This window comes from Diuraphis noxia, unplaced genomic scaffold (genome assembly GCF_037042655.1).
Source record: "Diuraphis noxia isolate RWA-SAM2 unplaced genomic scaffold, SU_Dnox_SAM2 contig0002, whole genome shotgun sequence".
Taxonomy (NCBI): Eukaryota; Metazoa; Arthropoda; class Insecta; order Hemiptera; family Aphididae; genus Diuraphis; species Diuraphis noxia.
The window spans coordinates 22267706-22288172 of NW_028301712.1; the positions used below are offsets into that span (position 1 = coordinate 22267706).

At 27.6% G+C, this 20467-nt stretch overlaps 2 protein-coding genes across 2 annotated transcripts; one reads left to right on the forward strand and one right to left on the reverse strand.

Annotated features, from left to right (window-relative positions):
* Positions 1 to 9: 9 nt before the first annotated feature.
* On the forward strand, positions 10 to 4631 carry cnir (cornichon-like protein). Its single transcript, XM_089220236.1, has 5 exons — positions 10 to 380; positions 2026 to 2094; positions 2166 to 2278; positions 2352 to 2492; positions 3593 to 4631. The coding sequence occupies exons 1-5, from the start codon at positions 309 to 311 to the stop codon at positions 3660 to 3662; spliced, it is 465 nt and encodes a 154-aa protein (XP_089076362.1). The 5' UTR covers positions 10 to 308; the 3' UTR covers positions 3663 to 4631.
* A 1290-nt stretch (positions 4632 to 5921) lies between these two features.
* Positions 5922 to 18019, reverse strand: LOC149058220 (bestrophin-1-like). Its single transcript, XM_089220422.1, has 10 exons — positions 17949 to 18019; positions 17615 to 17725; positions 17373 to 17544; positions 14778 to 15146; positions 11109 to 11234; positions 10933 to 11040; positions 9302 to 9520; positions 8142 to 8271; positions 6191 to 6333; positions 5922 to 6104 (listed from the first exon to the last, which is right to left on the reverse strand). The coding sequence occupies exons 1-10, from the start codon at positions 18017 to 18019 to the stop codon at positions 6054 to 6056; spliced, it is 1500 nt and encodes a 499-aa protein (XP_089076548.1). The 3' UTR covers positions 5922 to 6053.
* Between the last annotated feature and the right edge of the window lie 2448 nt (positions 18020 to 20467).

A 20467-nucleotide genomic window follows, 5' to 3' on the forward strand; every position in this document is an offset into this window, starting at 1 on the left:
TTATCAACAATATCAACACACGGTTTTTTTTTTAATTACATGAGTTATATTTCATATTTAATTTTTTGAACATAATTTATTTTGTACTTTTCTAGTTTTTTCTTCATACGCGTCTTGAAGGCTTGAAAATATTCGTATGTTTCATTAAACTATAGTCTTCGAGTTCCGTATTTTACTAACTATCGGGTGGTCAACGTGTACATTTTAATATGCTGTGAATCTCGTTTACTATATATTTAATACACCTATTGTGTTATTTCATTGCAAGCACCCAGAAAATCATCGTGAAAGAAAGCACTAATAATAAAATGTGGGAAATTTTGATCTATGCATTTTCCATGTTTATGACAGGAGCATTGTTATTCCTCATGGTTTACTCTGTATCCTTTTACCATCCAACTTATTGTGATAAGTGTCTGCCTTAGATGGCTTACAGTATACTAGTTTAATGCTTATTGATTATAAGGTATTTATTTTTTAAGTAGCTACCTAAATGTTATTTAATATCTACAAATATGTTAAAAACTTATAGTATTGTTAGCATGAAACTTACTCTTAACTATTTTGAAAGTACATTTAGTTATTTAATTATCGTAGGTATTGCCATTTTTATATTTTTATTGCTTAAGGTATATTTACAAATTATTTATTTTCTGTGCATAAATACACAGTCAATATTCCGGCATTCAGGACTGTAATCAAGAAAATTATTTTTCTGCTTAAAATATCTGTAGGTATGTTTAAATAATATACTATTTATACTTCATTTTCAGAATTTGTTGTGTTCTTGTAAATTTATTAATTTTTTAATAATTATTTAGTTTTTGAAGAATCAAAAACTCACGAGAAAACTCATCAATAATATATCCATACGATCTTATAATTTATAATGAATAAACTTGCCTTTAATATTTAGATTAAAGTGAACTGTTACCAACCATGGATATTTATATAGACAAAATAAATATATAATGGATGTTGAAATCTTTATAGAATATTCTAAAAATAGCCACTAAAGAAACTTAGATGAAATTTTAATTAAAATGATTTAGGTTTGTGTCCCAATTGGTACCTAAAAATGTACAAAAAGGAGGTTCCAAACATATTTATTAATTCAAAAACAAAATTATAAATATATTGTGATCGGTATCTAAATACCTATACAAATTCACAACTGAACAGACTGAATAAAATTAATTTACAATATATGTAGCTCACTAAGCAAATATTTACTTTATAAGGATGCTACTCATAGGTTAGGTTAGGTTACACCATAGTCTCTGTTTTATACTTGTACGGCATAGTTAATTGTTGTTCAGTAGTTTTAACAATGTGCTGTTAATTTTGATATTAGAGAGAAATGACCACACTACACTTGGATAAGAATATTATCTGTTCATAAGCTTAGGCTTTTATTCAATAGTTTAATTTTCAACCAAGATATGATAAAATAATAAAATTTATAATTTGTGATATTCCAAATGCCCTTATTTTGCTTGAAATTTAAAATATCTAAACATTGCTGACGTTTAAGCATAGATAATGTTCTTATCAAAAAATTTTATAATAGATCAACTCACTCTAATATCAATACTATTAGGATTAGCTAACTATTGAAACCAGTGAACAAAAATTTGCCATATCATACTTTTGTAGGATAGAGACAACAAACGCATGGGTAGCATCAATGGTTAAATGGTTGTTTGCCAACTTCAACAATATAAACAACATTGTAATAAAATAATAAATTGTACTTCAATACTTTTATTAAATTTAATTTTTTTTAATTACACAATTTGTTCAAATATTTGTATTTAATTTATTTGATATTTGAATGTGGTGTATGAAGAAAAAAATATATGGTTCATAAAGAGGATAGAAGAACTTTGAAATGATGAATTTAAATATTTCTATTATTTTATGTTATTATTAATTTCTGTAAGTAATTATACATGTAAATTTTATTATATTTGTATAGTTTGTATTCTATCACTTATTGTTTTTCTTAGCAAATATCTTATTTAGATTATAACGTTGTCAGATCTTGAATGTGATTATTTAAATGCGCAAGAATGTTGTAACAGACTGAATTTTGTAAGTATGCTAGTATATTAGTTATTTAATTTAAAATGTAAAAAAAAAACTTACCCGCTTTTTGTTTTTAGTGGGTGCGACCAAAAATTGTTGCACAAACAATAATAGTTGTTGGGTTTTTGACTGATTACAATTGGTGGATGGCCCTTGTAAATATACCAGCTGCTGCATGGGTCATATATGAGTAAGAATTTGATACATATTAAATATTAGACAATTTTTTTTAAAGATTTATTATTCCCTCATAATTTGTACAGGTTTGTCACTGTGCCTAGAGGAAATACAGGATTATTTGACCCAACTGAAATTCACCATCGTGGCCAATTAAAAAAGCATATGCGTAATTTTGTAATATTTACCGGATGGTATCTCATTACATTTTTCTTTTATTTATATTTGTAAGTAATTATTATTTATACAGTGAAAATGGAATTTATGTTGAGTAAATTATTATTATAATTAAAAGATTTAAATTAGATATAACTTTATGCCTAGATTAATATGGCTTTCTACATTTAAAATCGTCAGGGCTAGAAATTCAATTATAACTATTCTAATTATTATTGTGTAATAGAATATATTACATTTCAAATAATAAATAGATAATTTTAATAACTATTATGTGGTTAGGTGTGTACAATTAAAAATAATTAAAACAATTTTGGATGAAGTATACCCTAATTCACATTTAAAATACATTAACTTCTGAAATCGAGGATAAACCATTTATAATGAAATTCAAGGGGCTAATAAAAATTAGTCATAATAATTGATTGTCATAACCTAAATGATGAAATAAAATTTAAAAACTTGATTAGTTATTATACATATTATAATATGTTGAGATGTTACGAACTGTTTGATTTTCAAACTAGAAATTCTAAATAATTAAACCAAACCAAATACCTAATTATTCGGTTTGATATTCCAACCAGAGAACCAGAGAAATAAAAACTAAATATTAAATTTGAATAAAATAATAAAATAATATCCAATTTTGACTTTTTTAATGTTCGGTTTGAGTTCGATAAATATTTAAAGAGTTTAGTTCGGTTTGGGTTCGATTAAAAGTGTGTGTATTCGGATCTGTTTTATACAGTCATTATATATGAAGGATTTTTAGTTTTTACTAAATAACTAAAAATAACCGTCTTAATAGTTGTTTATAGTCTTATAGACATCATAATAGTCAATACAAATTAGTACATACAATATAAGATGTTTTTGGTACCTTTAATCTAAGGTCATTAAACCAGATATGTTACTACAACTGGTATAAATATAAACATTGTCTATTTTTTTTTTCTAAGTTTCTGATAAAAAAAAAAATTACTTATATTATTCAATATATTGTAGATTTAACATTAATTAATTTAATATAATCATTTAGGTATATTTTAGAACTCTTATAATCAAGTACTTTTATAATTTTAAACAGGGTGTTTTTAATCAATAACATTTAAATGGATTAATTTATAAATTACTTTGTTTGTTTTAGCATGATATTAGCTATACTAAAAGGCAATCCCTTGGAGACTGATGCACCTCAGCATGTCAACAAATTCTAGTCCTCCTAGAGTCCTAGACCTCTTAACATTTAATATAAGTTGATTTATGTGTTAATTAAGTTTATGTGTAAACTTTTGTCTGATATTATTTAAGAATATGCATACCACATTGTAAAATCATTGGTTTTATGATATACAGATGTACTATATAATACCACTGTATAAAACGGGGTTAACTGGTTTATTACTAGTAATACTGGGTATATCTCAAATAATAAAGAAGATGGGACAGTATATATATATAATGGCTGGGGAGATGTTTTTAAATATTTATATCAGTGGTTATTCTGTTTATTATAAGATCAATAGTTAGACCTATTCTAATAATGTATTTAGTTTTTTGTTGTTGTATGTACTATGTATATTGAAAATATTAATTAGATTAAACATTTTATACATATAAAATGCTATATAACATTTTACATGACTCATCACCTTTGTAGTTGTAATTTTCTATCACTGATGTATTACCATTTTATTTTTATATTAACTTTCTGATATTAGTATATAAGAATATTATTTAGTTAGGATAAAGAACATATTGTTTACATAGGTGTAAATGATAATACTAATTAAAAAGTAATTGTAAATAATATTTGACTTTCAAGGCTATTAATTATTGATGTTTAAATTGAATATTTTAATTTTAAACTATGAAGACTAACAAAATTAAAGATTCATTATTATATTTTTGTTCCTTTGGCTATAATAATTGTAAGAATAGAGTAGCTTATACAGGTTCAGACAATATATTATATGAAAAGTATCAAGTATGTTACCTACAACTTTTAGATTGTATAATAAATTATCTGTAGTAGTTGTTGTAACAATAAGTAGATACTGACTACTAAATACAACTGTGATACAGACACAAATTATGTATATTTCAAACTCTTATACTGTCCATACCAACAAGATATTTATAGTTTTTATACATCATGAATTCAGGAATAAATATTAGTTTATTAATTATGATTTCTGATTTTTGCGAGTGTGCTGAATTCCTTGCTCACAGTATTTTAATGTTGTACAATTCATTAAACTAAAATTCCATACACAGTTTAACAGTCTTTATATTGCAGTGTACCTACTTTTTAAAACTGGCTAGTTTGAGTCTAAGTTATATATACTCATATTTTAATATTTTTTATGATGGCTAACATGAACTTAGGTTTTTTGAACAGAATTGGTATTGGTGGCGATCAGTTTGTTTAATGCAACTAAAAAAAAATGTTTGTTTTGTTTTTTGGATTATTTAAATCCATTCTCTATTTATAATTCTGAACAACCTTGAAATACGATGATACTCCTGAAAACTAGTATAAATTCTTTGTTATGTCTAGTGGAGATTGATCAGTCCACTTTTCCCAATTTCTCAATTTCACACACCAACTTCTACAAATTTATTTTGAATATTTTAAGATACAGGAATTTTCAAAGTTGATTATTCAGAATTAAAATCAGAAATCCTTAAATATGGACTGATCGATCTCAAGTATAGACTACCTAAAATAAATTAAGATCAATTTCTGAAATATTATCTTATCATCTTTAGTTATTTATTAGATAGTAAAGAAGTATTGAAATATTTATACCTACAGGCACACGAAACCTTGAATTGTTGAATCATGACCGTGTTCAAACCTTAAACTTGTATATAGTAAAGCTGTACTCATACAAGATCCATTATCTTCACAGAAAATAATTTTTCCGATCCGTAAATGCAATTATTTTCATTGTAATATGATATTATATATCATATTTTGATGATTGGCAATTGCAGAAATGGGTAAATACAGGCAGTTTTATATAGGTATGGATCGGAAAAAAATTCTTTTACGCGAAGATCCATTCATGGATTCGAAGCTACGTCGTGTGCCGTGTCATGCATTGCGAGAGCGTGGTAACTATAAAGATACAACCGTTAACCGTATTGGCTTATAAGCTATATAGCCAATTTTCGTAGACTCGCGGTCACGGCTTGGTTATTAGCTACATGATACCAAAAATAGAACGTCCAATCAAAATGCGATTTGATCGACACGACACAGCACACGATGTAGCCATAGACTTATAATAGAAGTAGACGGGACATTAGGAGAATGGTATTGGCAAACATAACAAAGTGTATGTTCAAAAGTGTTTTTATATATTTTATCAAAAAGCGTTATATCTACCTAATTACCTACTTTTTGGTAATTAAATTTGAAATTAATTTCAGTAGAAACTGAAACCGCAGTTTCAAGTTTGTGACAAATTATTGTTTATAGTACCTATAACGAAACAACTCAGAAAACTTTCTTCTGAATTCATTATGATGTTAAATATTAAATAATTAAATTTTTATAAAATTGAGATATAAATGACACTGTGCTATAGTTTCTATAATAATTATATTTGATGCTCTTGATCACTCTCATCACCACTACCACTACAGCTACTCTGTAATCAATAAATATAATAATTTTTCGCGTTATTTAAATATATTTTTATACATTTTCATTAGAATATAATATGTTTTAACCAACCGCTGAATATGGCTTGGACCTCGAGATGTATTGGATTTGAGTTGAAGTTCTCGGTAATAGTTGCGAACGACTGTAATCAGTCAATGAAATTAGCGATTCTCCAAAATAATTTGAATGACGTTCTTGATTGATTTCTTCTCTATCTGATAAATTATGTGAAATTAAAATAAAATAAAGTTTTAAGAATGACGTAGTCACATATTTTGTACTTGGTTATAGGAATTGGGAATGTAAAAATTTGATTTCAATATTAGCTATACTAGTATAGTTACTCACACGTTAAACCTAAGCGTTTTTACAATTTAAAAAAGTTGGTATAAAAACAATAAATTTTAATGAAAATACTTTTAAATGGCTGACGAAAGATCATGTTAGGTAAGCCAATTTATGAAGATATTATGTTCCCAGAGCTTTAAAATTATACTTATGAATTATGATATATAGAGCAATTTACCAATGTGGCAAAACGATTTATATACGATATTTCACAACATAATTTATATATTATATAGGTACATTTATATATATATATATAAATGTACCTGTATTTTATTAGCTTTTAGTGTAATTTTGGTAGATCAACAATTATTATCAAAATATAACAAAGATAATTAAGATATACATTACAAATCAATAATCGTGAAACATTGTGATTTAGATGGTAATATATATTATATATATAATATAAAGTAGTATTAGATAAAATAATAATGGATTAAAAATCCATTAAAACATACAGTTACAGATAACGTATTAGATAATTAAAATTATTGTAATTTTAGTTAGTGAGTTAATAAAGATTAAAAGATTGGACTATGGAATAAGTTGTTTGTTTTTGAACGATTGTAAGGAGCGTGATTAGAGGATTAATTAATGAGGAAAGTACAGAAATAAATTTAGCCAACGACTTATCGCTAGTGTAGCTATTAAGTAATGGATATGTAGTATTGGAGTTGGCGATGGAGGCGAAAAAAACTTTGGGAAGGTGTGGAGGAGGAGTTTTAAGATGTTGAGACGAGAGTACAGTATTCGGATTTTACGGTTTTGAGTGAGACGTTTTGCTGCGTTGGAGAAATGATTTAAATGATGGGCATCACCGGTAGTTGGTGGTACGATTGCCCATGAAAATGGTGCATTTGGTTGGACTGTCTTTATCCTTAGTGAAAGTTTCTGTGGAGTGGTCACCCTCACACTTGATATAACGCGAAAAATAATGGCAATAGTTTGGTGTGTGACCGTAGTTCTGACAGTTTCTACACTGGGGTGGACTACTGATGGTCGATTTTTATTTTGGTGTGCAAAATTGAGGACGAATTTGGTCGCTAACAAACCATATTAATAATGAAAACACGGCGAATAACAGAGTGGAGACCGTAAATAGATTACCTATAGCTATATAATAATTAACTGATGTCACGATAACGGAGCGGGCAATGGCACATCGAGCGACCGTGTTGCTGATCAACGCTGAACTGAATTTATATGTTACCTATACGAACTGAATTTATATGTTATACGTCTTAATATCCAATAATATGCAATAGGTGGTAACTTAAGATTACTTAATATAAATGTATCAAAGCACAAGTTATTACGATTTTTGCCCTTTTTTGGAGTATAAATCATTCGTACCTACGTTACAATAATAATTATGGGTAAAATCTAGGTATATGAAATTTATTCATTGAAATAATTTTCCAAAATTATAACACAGATAAACACATAAAAAAATATTCAAAGAAGAGTTATAACGACACCAGACACGTTATAGCTGGTACCTACGTCATATACTCATATGATAAGACTTACGTCCAAAGATCTCGTACGTAATTACTACAGAATTCCAACCAAGCGCGTTGTGATTATTTTAATGTCGATTTTCACTTAAAATAAAAAGTTTGTCGTTTTAATTATTAAAACTTTGAAATCATTAGGTATAGTAGGTACTCACCTGAAAAGTTATTGAAATGATCTTCATGTATGTAAACATTTTTAGGATATTCCTTTGCTAATGAAGTTACCACGTCTTTGGAAACTTCAGTCGATATTTTTGGTTTATTTTTAGCTTGATGCATAGTAATCTATATTTTAATATAATGTAATATAATATTATATTATATTACGAGCAAAAATGTGCAATTACATTTTATATAAAATTACAGAACACAAAAAATGACAACAGAAAGTAAATAAAACTAAAAGAATACGACATTTCGGAGACATAATAATAATCAACAAAAAACATAATAAATATAATTTAATAAATTAAAGATTAAATAAAGTGGGATAGGTTAACTCATTAGCCAAACGCATCATTCGATCACTTGGTTTATTCTTATCATAGCAGTTAGTTTGACGAAAAGGAATTACAAAGACCTAAAAAAAACAAGGAAAAGTTCTAAAGTTAACTTGGCCACTTGGGATAGATAAAGAAGGAGCATCAATATGACCATTAATTAATTTATCCAAAAATACTAGATTCCCTGTCATACGTCTATCAACCAAGGAAAAGAGTCCAAGCTCATTAGAAACAAGAAGCTAATCATGCTTATAGTACATGTGCTCTATTTTTAAAATGTTGGTGGCAGACGATATGAAGTGCCTCTGGACTTGCTCTATATGACGTGAGGAAACAGTTGTCGTATATGGATCCTACAGAACGGATGCATATAATCCAGTAAGGAACGTATCAGGGAATAATACCTACAACGTTTTCAGCGAGGAGGTAAGCTTAAAAATCTTCGACGTTCGAATAACAAAACCTAGAGTCTCGAATGCTCTACACTCTACAGCATACTGACCCTATATGAGTATGAAAACTAAGGTCTGAGCAGAAAATAAGGCCCAGTTCTTTTTTAGTTGTGACCATATCAATACTTGCACCATTCATTGGACAAGTATTTGCTATAAGTGAACGACTCTTTGTGAAAGACTTGGACTTATACATTTATCAATGTTAAGTTCTTAAACTGTAATCCAATAGAATTAAACCACGTAAATATATCAAATATAAAGTAATATAATACAATACCTGACTATAATATCTTTATAATAATTTACATGTACCTACTTCATAATATTATTATAAATTGATATTTTTATACGATTTACCATTTTTTCATCATAACGGGTAACTGCTGCTGTATTATTTTTGTCATTGTACTCTGTTCGTGCTTCAATGGCCTGAGCTGATCCTAAAAACGGAGTTATCTGAAAGTGTTTAGTTTCCTCTGTGTATGGCAATTCTGATGGAAATATTTCGTTCCAATATTGATCTTTCACCATTTCTGGATATTCTTGATGCATTTCATCTACAATTATATATGATACCTAAATGCGAGTGAAAATACGTTTTACAATTCACTAAAGTTACTGATTTTATAAATGAACAAAAATGACCTAAATAGATCATAGATGTATAGCCTATATCGGCTAAAACATATAGCATGTATTATGAAATAGATAGATATTATAGCAAAGTGAATTTATTATTTTATTTGTCTAGGGAAGTATTCAAGTATATAATCGAACAAACTGGCACATTAATCCTAATAAATAATTAATGACTGTATAAAATATAGAGTATTACTAAGTTCGTAAAATTAATAAACTTGGAAAACAAGGAAAAAATATCTAGGTGATAATTTATATAAAAACAATAGTACAATAGTAATTAATATTTAATGAACAATACTTAGAATTTATTTAAAAGTAGAAAGCTTATTTTCTATTTTTTTGTTCCTGTTTAAATAATAACTTATTAATTATTATAAAGAACTTATATCTTAGAAATGTGGAGTCATTGAACTGATAGTAGTTGTATGATTGAACTTTAATCCTTATTCTGATCTAATAAATTGTTTTTCTTGCAAATTGTTTTAGTCTAAAACTTTTAGAGTACGATGAAAAATAATGTTAAAGAGTTCTACTATTTAAACTTTTTAATTGATATTGCATAAATGACATTTATAAAGATTTTAAACTGTCATTTTTGAATATTATACTTTATATAAAAATATTAAGATACAACTAATACAATAATAATATTATGGTAACATTTTTAATTTTTAAAAATAAACTATTATTTATTATTTTGATGAATCCAATAAAATAAATTATCATTTTATGTTATGTACCTATCTACTTTTATTAGTTATACAATTTTTATTTTAAATTTCAACTTCTTTAGCGTTTTAGATTCGTTCGAAAACAGTAGATGTAGGTATTTACTTAGGTATTTATTTAAGATATGTTAAGACAGATTAAGTTTCAAAATAAAATAATTTTTAGTTAGATAAAGTGTCACAGTTATACAATATATTTTAAATAATTTATAAGTTTAAATACTATTTTAGATTTAAAAAAATTATAAAATGTTTATAAAAGATTTTTAATAAAAGGGATTTGTAGAAAATATAAAAAAGTAATAAAGAACGAAAAACTGATTAATAAAGACTATAAAAAATAACTAAAATTAAAGAAATTCATAAAATGAAAAAATAGATTCTAAATTGACTTGATTTGTACCTACACCAAACTTTGAGTAAAAATAGTAATGTTTTACATTAACATAAAAAGAATGCATTTTCATAATAATCCACAGCCCTATAGGTACAGTATTGATTTAAATCATTAATTTATATTATTTTTGTAATAGAGATATCATTAAATATTCTCTCACAGTTTTGTTTTCTCTAGAAATTCTTAGGTGATTTAAGCCTATAATTGTACATTTTGTTCACCTGTAAGTTTCTATCGATAAGCCAGTTCACATCGAAATCGTCGTCGTCTTCGCCAAACGGGTTCACCAAAGTTTCTGCTACCATTAACCAGCCCATGTAGAAGAAAAACTAAAAAAATAATGTTTATACGTATATAATATTTCTGAAATGCATACCAATAAAATTTATTTATGTACTTGCAAAAACGTGAATATCGGGACGACCAAATCAATTGGATGCGTCGGATACCCTTTACGTGGATCAAGATACTGATTTCCCATTAACGAAGCAACAAAATAAATATACACTGCTAATGTCGTTACCTGTAAAATGAGTAAGTCATACCGACATCAGGGACATTTATTTATTTATTTGAAATAGAGGTATGAAACGTAACTAATAAAAAATACGCGGAGGTGAGAGATCCACACAAAATCGCAAATTATTGAATTATAATTGAAATGTTTTCAGTTGATAAAAATGTTTAAAATATTCGCTACAAATATGATGAAGGTATTATACCTACCTACTATATTAGTAGATATTTAAATGAATGCAATTTTTTTTAAATAAAGCTCACATTTCAAAAGTGCAAATAAATTTTTATAACCAATTCAATTTTTCTAATTATTATATATTATTATTATTACTATGAAGTAACCTGCATTGATAATGAATTATGTTATTAAGTAATTATCTTATTACCTAATCATTATTGAGATTCTTTCATAGTTAATTAAACATACGATTTTTATCACAACAAATAACAAAAATGAATTGAATTTTTATTGAACACGTTTTATAAAATCAAAAAGGTTCCCGGAATGAGACGGATCAAGACAAAGATAAAATGGAATGATTCCAACTATAGACTAAATGAATAACTAGAATCCCATTTTAAATTAGCAACAAATCATTCCAATATTACAAGCTATAAAATAATTATACTCGCTATACAATTTTAAGATTTGAAAAGGCTAACTGGCTAACCCTTCCTCCCCTCTCAAACATTCTTTATGTTTATTTTTCATCATTAATATTATTTCAGAATATTGATAAAATTACAATATATAATTATGTTATATAAGATTAAAACGTAAGCATTATATACCAAAAAGTATAAATATAACATCAGATAAGGTTGAGTTTTGAATAACCTAAGTATACTAAAATATATTTTAATATTATACCAATTTTAATTTTATGGTATACCGACTGTATCTATATCTATGGTTATACCTATAATAAAAATTAATAATAATTAGGTAAAAATTAAACATTTCATCGTTTTCGTAGTGAAATAATTACATTATAAAATTAAAATCTTCTATTCAAATCCAATCTCTTATGTACCTATCCAAATATAGTCTATACCTTGCGATATAAAATTATATGTTAAGTTTTAAGTTCCCAGAGGTAAACAATGATATTCTATATGGGACTCTAATGTATCGGGCTGTTAATATTAGCAAGAAAAATAAATAACACACGTGGATCAGTGTTATTATACAGTGTGGATAAATACATAACACATAAAATATAAATTAGACTATTGTGTGTAGCAATTTTATATAGAGAATTTTTATGAGTCAATTGATTGCAATCAGAGAAATTTATCTACCGCACTATATTATACCTAACATTTATTTATGGCATAAAAAAAAATCGTATTTCAATTTTTATGTAAAATTTATTTTAATGTTCTTTTACATACAAAATATACTGCTTTATGTTGTACGTGCTTCATTTTGTAGTTTTATAGTAGTATATATGTAAAACATAGCTCGTTGTTTTCAAAATTTTATCTACGCGTTGCATAAAGTACCTATTTACCGAATGCTGGTATAAAGTTTTAAGTTATTAGTTATATACTTATATATAAAATTCTGATTCTTTAAATTCGACTAAACGACCTCCCTTGCTGCTAACAACATATTTATTTAATTACCCTGTCGTCTCTTTTCAACTGAAAATATAATTAATACAACCGTCAAAAGACAAAAGTGTTGCCATAGTGACGCTTTTCATCTCTGAAATGCAATCTAATACGAGAATTTATACAGCATAGCTGCATCACCAATAATGATTGATAAAAAATAAAAGCTAAATAAATTAAAAATCTGAAGGAAAATCTCCACTTCCTTATCCATTATGCATCATATTTAATTTAAAATATTTTTCTATTGCACTTTTATTTCTGACCTAGTTTTTTTTAGATTTATTCATTATTTATACAGGTAATTTGTATAAAATAATTGTCTATTGGTTGGTCTATAGCTACAGAGAGTAACCACGGTCTACGATAGTTATCTTTTATATAGTTACCTTAATGTTATTTACTATTATATAGGTATTAAAAAGCTATTCAATAAATAAAAAAAAATATACATATATACACAATAATATCGTGATTTAAACCTGCTTGATTTCTATTTAATTTCATGCGATGTAAATCTTTTCTAGGCAAATTATAATTTATTTAGGCATACTTGAATATAATGAATTTAATATAGAAACTTAAAATCCATATTTATTTTTTATTTTTTATAGAACTATTATTAATAATATCATTGACAATTTATTTTTATTTATTAGACCTTTGGTTATTATCTTTAAATGCGTTCTTATACAGTAGCAATTATTACTACTGTATGATACTATTATAACTGTTATACGCTTATAGAAAAAAAAAAACAATTAACCAATTGATTTGGAAAGTAGTTCTTAATTTGAATCACCAAAAAGTACCTACTAGATTCTCTTCTTTAATTAGAAATGATATTTAAGATTAAAATTGAAGAATTTTTTCTATTATAATTTATTTCTGTATACAATATATTATACAAAATAAACACATCACTGTAAAATCAATACATTTATTGTTTCGCTCTGAATCTAGAACACTTAACTGTTTAATAGTTTTTTTTTTCAAATGGCTACACGTGGCATAATAATATTTCATTTTATATTAAAAATCAGAGGAAATTTAAAGAAATACAAATATCGAACATTGAACAATTGTAGTCTATTATAATATATACATATAGTAAATGTAAAAATTTATTGGGATTAAAGATAAGATAAGTGGTATTAAATCGTTGTAATTTGTAATTCATTTCTTATAATGTAATATAAATAACATATTTTAGTTTAACGTTTAAACTAAATAAAACCTACTGAATAGATGGTACTATTAACAGTAAGTTATAATAGATACTGAATTCGAAAAAAAATAATTGTAGTTAATAGTTATATTCTTATATTATGCAATGTAATATTAAGAGTTTAATTGATTGAGTTAAATAGTAAAAAATACACCTTATTTTTATTGCCATCTCTTGTCAATAATTCTGCTATGAGGCCATAACCATGCCCAATGTTAGAGAATCGTCGGACGTTCATTTCAAATGCGAATTGAGTCATTATCTCAAATTAGGTCACCAATAAAATTGATTAAAAAAACGTGGAATTCAATTCTCACACGCCCCACCTCTCAAATATAGTTATCGATAAACAAATTATTATTTTTATAAATTACATAATTTGCAATTTTTTTACAGCAATATTAGGCTATTGAAGTGACTGAAAATGACACATAGGTATCTCTGAGAAAGTTTTACATAAGCCATAAGATATAGTCAAATTGCCACTTTCTAATACAAAACAACAATTCTTATCTTCTGTGTTTATATTATCATCTATCAGATATCAGATGATATTTTTTTTTTCACTTAAATTTTAGGACTAGATTTGGATGGACTTGAAAGAGTTTTATGGTCTAAGACCCTCTAGCCCCCCACATTATTTGTACCATGAGTATAGGTATAAAATATAAATATAATATTCTAATATTATATTATCATTACTTGTGTGTAAACTAGCGGCACACTAATCCAATCATAGCTTAGCAAGCTACCGCAATTCGATCTGATCTTGTTTATCTCATCAACCAATGTTTTTATTGAAAATTCATTCGTGATACATCCTTCCTTTTTGGCTTGTGTTACAATTGTAGCAGCCCACACTAGTGGCATCCAATAGTTGGGGTGACTAGTTTTTCTGTTCATTGAATCGAGTAGTATTTTTTCGTCTGGCATTAAGAACCCCGACTCTACCAAATGATCCATTGTCGGAAATCTCTTTTTTACTGCTGGACATATCATTGTCAGCGTCATAAGTATGCACAGGTTGGCATATCGCATTATTGTCCTTCTTATTAGTCGAGATCGTTCGTTCTATAATTACATTAGTATTTTCCTCAAATAGCGTTAGGCGTAATATTAAAATAAAATGTAGTATTATATTATATCATTATATAACATAATACATACTAATAATAATAGGTGTAATATATTTATCATACATTTATATTATACGTCATACATAATTATTATAGATGATATTTTTATAATGGACAGTTAACATTTTTTTTTTATTTGTAATAATTATTTTGTATAACATGATTGAAAATATATAAAGTTTTTTGTATAATATTATATTTCATTTTATTTACAAAAAATGAATATGACAGAGATATTTTTATAACATATTATACTTTTAAAACATAAAGGCCTTTTACATTTTTATATAATTTTGTTTATTGTGTATAAACTATTAATACATAAAATACTACTATACTACTTAAAAAAATAATTTATAATAATAATATTGAAGAAGACAAATATTTTTCTTTAATTATATGAAATATAAAAATCTATGCTATTGTGATTTGTGAAACGTGTCATAACAAATAGTTAGACGTATAAGTATAGATTAGATAGTTTTTTGAAGCCCTGTAGGTACCCGTTTAGAAATATTTATTTATGAATTTCAAAGATGATAATTGTGTTATTTTGTACAATACTACTATATCTTTAAATTAAATAATAATTGTTAATAAAATTATTTATCATATTATAGTATTCTACATCATATATTTATTACGGTGTATTTATTGTGGTTCATTATGTGTTGTCATCACCAGTGGATTGCGGGAGTTTAACCTCATTTATACATATAATATAGTTTCATTATTTAACGACGTCAAATGTTACACAAGTAATTGGAATTTTTGAAATGTGTCATTTGCAGTAATTACTTAATGGTTCTATTTGTACACTATTTTACTTTTAAAAATAAATAATTAATATCAGTTCTGCTTAATATACAAATTTTGGATTTTAATAAGGTAGTATCATGCTTTTATTTTTGGAAGTATTGTATATAATATTTTCTTATAAATGTTAATACCACGGAACTGATATCTAATTTTGTATTGGTCTATAAATACTATAGTTTTTTTTTTTGTATTTTTTCATTGAAACGACCTCTATGTCTTCGTCAACGCTTATCACAATTGGGTTAGTATTGTGATCTATTTATCTATGTATATATAACTATATGCAATATGCATGAAACTACCCCCTTTCTTCAAGAGGAGACATGTGTGGTCTTCACTCCCAGTTGGAAACCAGATGACGCAATCGGACGACACCGTGGGGATTTGGTAATCGCGTAAAACCACACAAATTAATTTTGCACTTTGCTATGAATCGAACCGATGACTGTGTGAGTCTTAGTCAACTGCGTGACCACTGACCACTGTGCCACTTCGGTCCCCTAAATACTATAATTGTAATCTTAAAAATTTCTGTTCAACGTTTTAATAATAAACAGGTAATATTGGTGTGATTTGGCATCTATTTCAGATCACAAACGTGCTCTGTCAGGACCAGCCAGTGCCACAAGTTTCTAGATGAGTGACCAGTGACCACCCAGGTACTTAGTGGCAAATCTTTACCACATATAGACATGTTTAAACCTACTGTATTAATCATATTATTTTATTAATTGTAACCTCTATTATACTTAGTAAAGTTAAGGACCATAGTTGCTGGGTTCTAGATTAATAATAATAATAATAAATAAAATAGGTACTATGAATTGAATTCTGTATAGTAGTTGTATATTTTATATATTTTTAAACATGTTTTTTATGACTAAAGTTTGATTAGAAGAAAAATATGTGTATTGAATTTTAATATTTATAATGTATTTACTTTAAATTAAATATAAACACAATGGTATGACAAGTTTGTAATTATTTGATTTATGTTTTTATTACTATAATATACAAATAACCGTAATGTAGCAATCATTCAATAATGTATCTTGAGGATATGTATGACAATTGACAATTAATGTTGTAATTATTTTTAGTTTGTCCAATTTAAATATTTAATCACCATCATATTTTAGATATATTTCTATACATCTTAGAAGGCAGAAAATAACCTTTTTGGGTTTGTATCATTTATTATCTTAAATTTTTATTTTAAAATTATATTAAATGTATTTTATTAATTACCAGCTACAGCACTAAATTATAATTATTTTATTATGGATATATGCAATATTATAATACAGACTACTAAATGTAAGCTAATTAAGTAGATACATACTTGACCGATAATTAACGTGCTGACGTACAAAGCTAGTGAATCTGGCCAAGGTATACTTAGGTACTGATTCCACCATCGGCCAACGACAACTGCAACGTAAAACCCTAACACAAATGACACGGGTATCAGATCGGTGTACATTTGACAGTGCAACGATATTTTTTCAAAAAGACTAAAACAAGATTTAGAAATGGAGGCTGAATTATTGATATTATGACAATAAATATACGGCTGTCTCTTACTCTCTTTGTGATTGTGTTAATACAATTCTATATGTTAGACTCAACAAAAAATAACATATTGTGAACAATATCAGATTAGGCCATAGAAGCTTGTAGATGCTACCTTTCCAACTGAAATGTAATTACTTTGTATACTGCAGTTGGTAAAATGTATAATATGTAAATAAATATAATATATATATATTATAGTTGAATTATTGAATAATATTATGTTTACTAACAGTAATATTGTTTCAGGTAAACTGTAATGTACAAAATTAAGGTAAAAATATTATGACACTATTGAAGTTCACTAACTTTGTCGTAATATATAGATAATACCAAACGAAATTACCGAAAAAGTAATTTCCAAAAACATCCCAGACCACGACACGTGGCGACCTGGTCCGTGTACGTGATGGTCATTTTGCAAACATCCAGTATAAATTTGAAAATTTTTTTGAGATGAGACCTTTTTCCGAGTATGTAGAAATACAGTTCATAGGTTTTTTGTTGTTGTTGTTGTTTTGTGTTTCATCACACGTAACTATGCTTTAACGTTTCCATTACAACAGAAACATTCCGATAAATTAATTTTAGTAATTGTTTGGTTAAATCCTGTGCACTCAAATTAAACACTGAATCAAGGTAATATTTTAGTACATCCTAAAATTGAATTTGAATAAGGCTTGAGACGGCACGATCACAACGGACCGGCGTCCGAAATAATAACACCTGAGTTTTCGATATGGTGTATTGTTCTGTATTTTCATAATATAGGAATATTATACAATTTAGGTGCAGCGAGGATCACGGGTGCGACGGTCGGTCTACGAAGACGGTCCGTGGCGGCGAGAGCTCGGCACGGCCGGCAGTTGCCAGGCCCTAGTTACAAAATGTGGAATGTATCGGGGAAACGGACGTTTACATCCGCCGTGTGGACGAGGTCATCAGTATATTATACCGCGGGGCGTGACTCGCTAGGAAGCGGCCACTGCGGTATACTAGACCCGGGTTTCGACACAACTTGATTAAGTGGCCGTGGGGGGACGAGGGGTATCGTGTCAGTCTCGGGATGATGGAGTTGGCGGCGGCTGTGGAAACCAGCGTCTTGATTGTCCGACGGAGCGCGGTGATTGCTTGATGGCCTAGGGTGCTTCGTGCGGCCGGTGCTCGTAGTCGGGATGACGTGTATGCGGCTGATTCCCCGTGCACAACGCCGCGAGCTGCTTCTTTCGATTCTGCTGGTTGTTGGCTTCGTGGGAAGTGTGGATCGTCAAATCTTCTATAGTCTTCGTTCCTTCAAGTATTTATGTTGTTGGAGGTTTGTTGAAAGAAGACTGATTATCGGTGCGGTGTAAATGTCAGGAATATATTATACTAGGTCCCGTACCGACTAGTAAACGCTTGTGTTGCCGCCGTTGCTGTTGTGTTTACGTTTTGTACGGGAAGTAGTGTTGTCTGCAACACTTCTGGGGCTATAGGTATGGGGATGGTATTGTTCGACGCGTCTCGGTTTCCCCTTTGTAGCCCTTGTTGTTCAGAGTGTAAAATAACTTTGGTGCTCTGTAATGAGGGCGCAAAGTTTTTTTTTTTTATTTTTTTTTTTTTATTAGCTATTAGTATACAACTATGACAGCTCGACTATTACAGATATGATACATAAAACACATTATACATTAAACATTATAATACATATAGCAAAGTTATTCTACCGGGTCGTGTAGTTATGCTAAGCTGTGATTGGTGGTCCTGAAAAGGACCGTTTTATGTGTATGACGATGTACTGTTACAGGCTGCTTTGTTTTATTTCATTGATACGTAATGACATTTGTTTTGTGCATACCAATGGAATATAATAATGTCGACTTTGAAATAAACGCAGAGTTACACAAAGTCTAAGTATTAAATATGAGTATATCAGGTAAATCATATCAAATAAAAAAGTTACGAAAAAAAACTATAACTGCATAGCTAGTAGCTAGGTATACGAAAACGAATATCATTAAAAATCCCACCGCTGGTCTGAGAATTCATCGATGCATCAACATGTGTAAGTCAAGTGTTCGCTTACAATATAATTTTGGATTATATAGAAGATTAATATATTGTATAGTATTAAGATAACTTATTATTTATACGTTGCTAATGAATATAATTTATTCATAAATATAACATATATTCATTGCTGATATATAATTAGAAAAAAGAAGAAGAATTGACCTACGTGTAACTGGCACTATTAAATTGGTAAAACCATTCTAAAAATCTCTTTTAGGACTTGTTGTAAAATTGTCTCTAGTTTTTAAATTTATCTTTTTCTTCAACACTACATTCATCATTTTACAAGAAATAAACCTACCTATAAAAACATTTTATTTTTGTAATACCTAGTGATTCCTGGCGTCTAACAAAAAAAATTAATTAATATCTTTATTTTTTTAACGATTTAAAAAAAATCCTTATAGCAACTATTAAAAAAAATTTAACTTATAATAATTTTTAATTCATAGTTTAAAAAATTTGAACTTTGAATATTTACAGTGGTCAATGAAAGCTTGTAATGCATGACATAAAGTTTGTTGATGGCTGATAATATATAATAATTAATAAATATTACAAAGTAGTTTTAATTTTACAATTCGACAAGACTCAAAAAAATATGTTTTATAATATTTTCTGATTAACAGTAAAAAAAAAAATTTTCTTTTTTCTCGGGGCCCCTGTAACGAGCAAGGCTTCTTGGTGGGTATTTACTTAGCCTAATGAGTAACCCGACACTGGCCACAGTTATTAATGCGAGACGCGATTGAGTATTGTTCAGTGCCGTCAGCTCACGAATATGTGACCACCCGGATTTTTAGTGACAAATTC

Bases quoted from the DNA above. Each gene is read 5' to 3' on its own strand.
- cnir (XM_089220236.1), top strand. From the start codon at position 309: ATGTGGGAAATTTTGATCTATGCATTTTCCATGTTTATGACAGGAGCA. The intron at 2,279-2,351 runs GTAAGAATTTGA...TAATTTGTACAG, and splicing joins GCTGCATGGGTCATATATGA to GTTTGTCACTGTGCCTAGAG. The intron at 2,493-3,592 runs GTAAGTAATTAT...TGTTTGTTTTAG, and splicing joins TTTTTCTTTTATTTATATTT to CATGATATTAGCTATACTAA.
- LOC149058220 (XM_089220422.1), bottom strand. From the start codon at position 18,019: ATGACCATCACGTACACGGACCAGGTCGCCACGTGTCGTGGTCTGGGA. The intron at 11,041-11,108 runs GTACATAAATAA...TTATTTTTTTAG, and splicing joins CGATATTCACGTTTTTGCAA to TTTTTCTTCTACATGGGCTG. The intron at 6,334-8,141 runs GTGAGTACCTAC...ATAATTTATCAG, and splicing joins TCATTTCAATAACTTTTCAG to ATAGAGAAGAAATCAATCAA.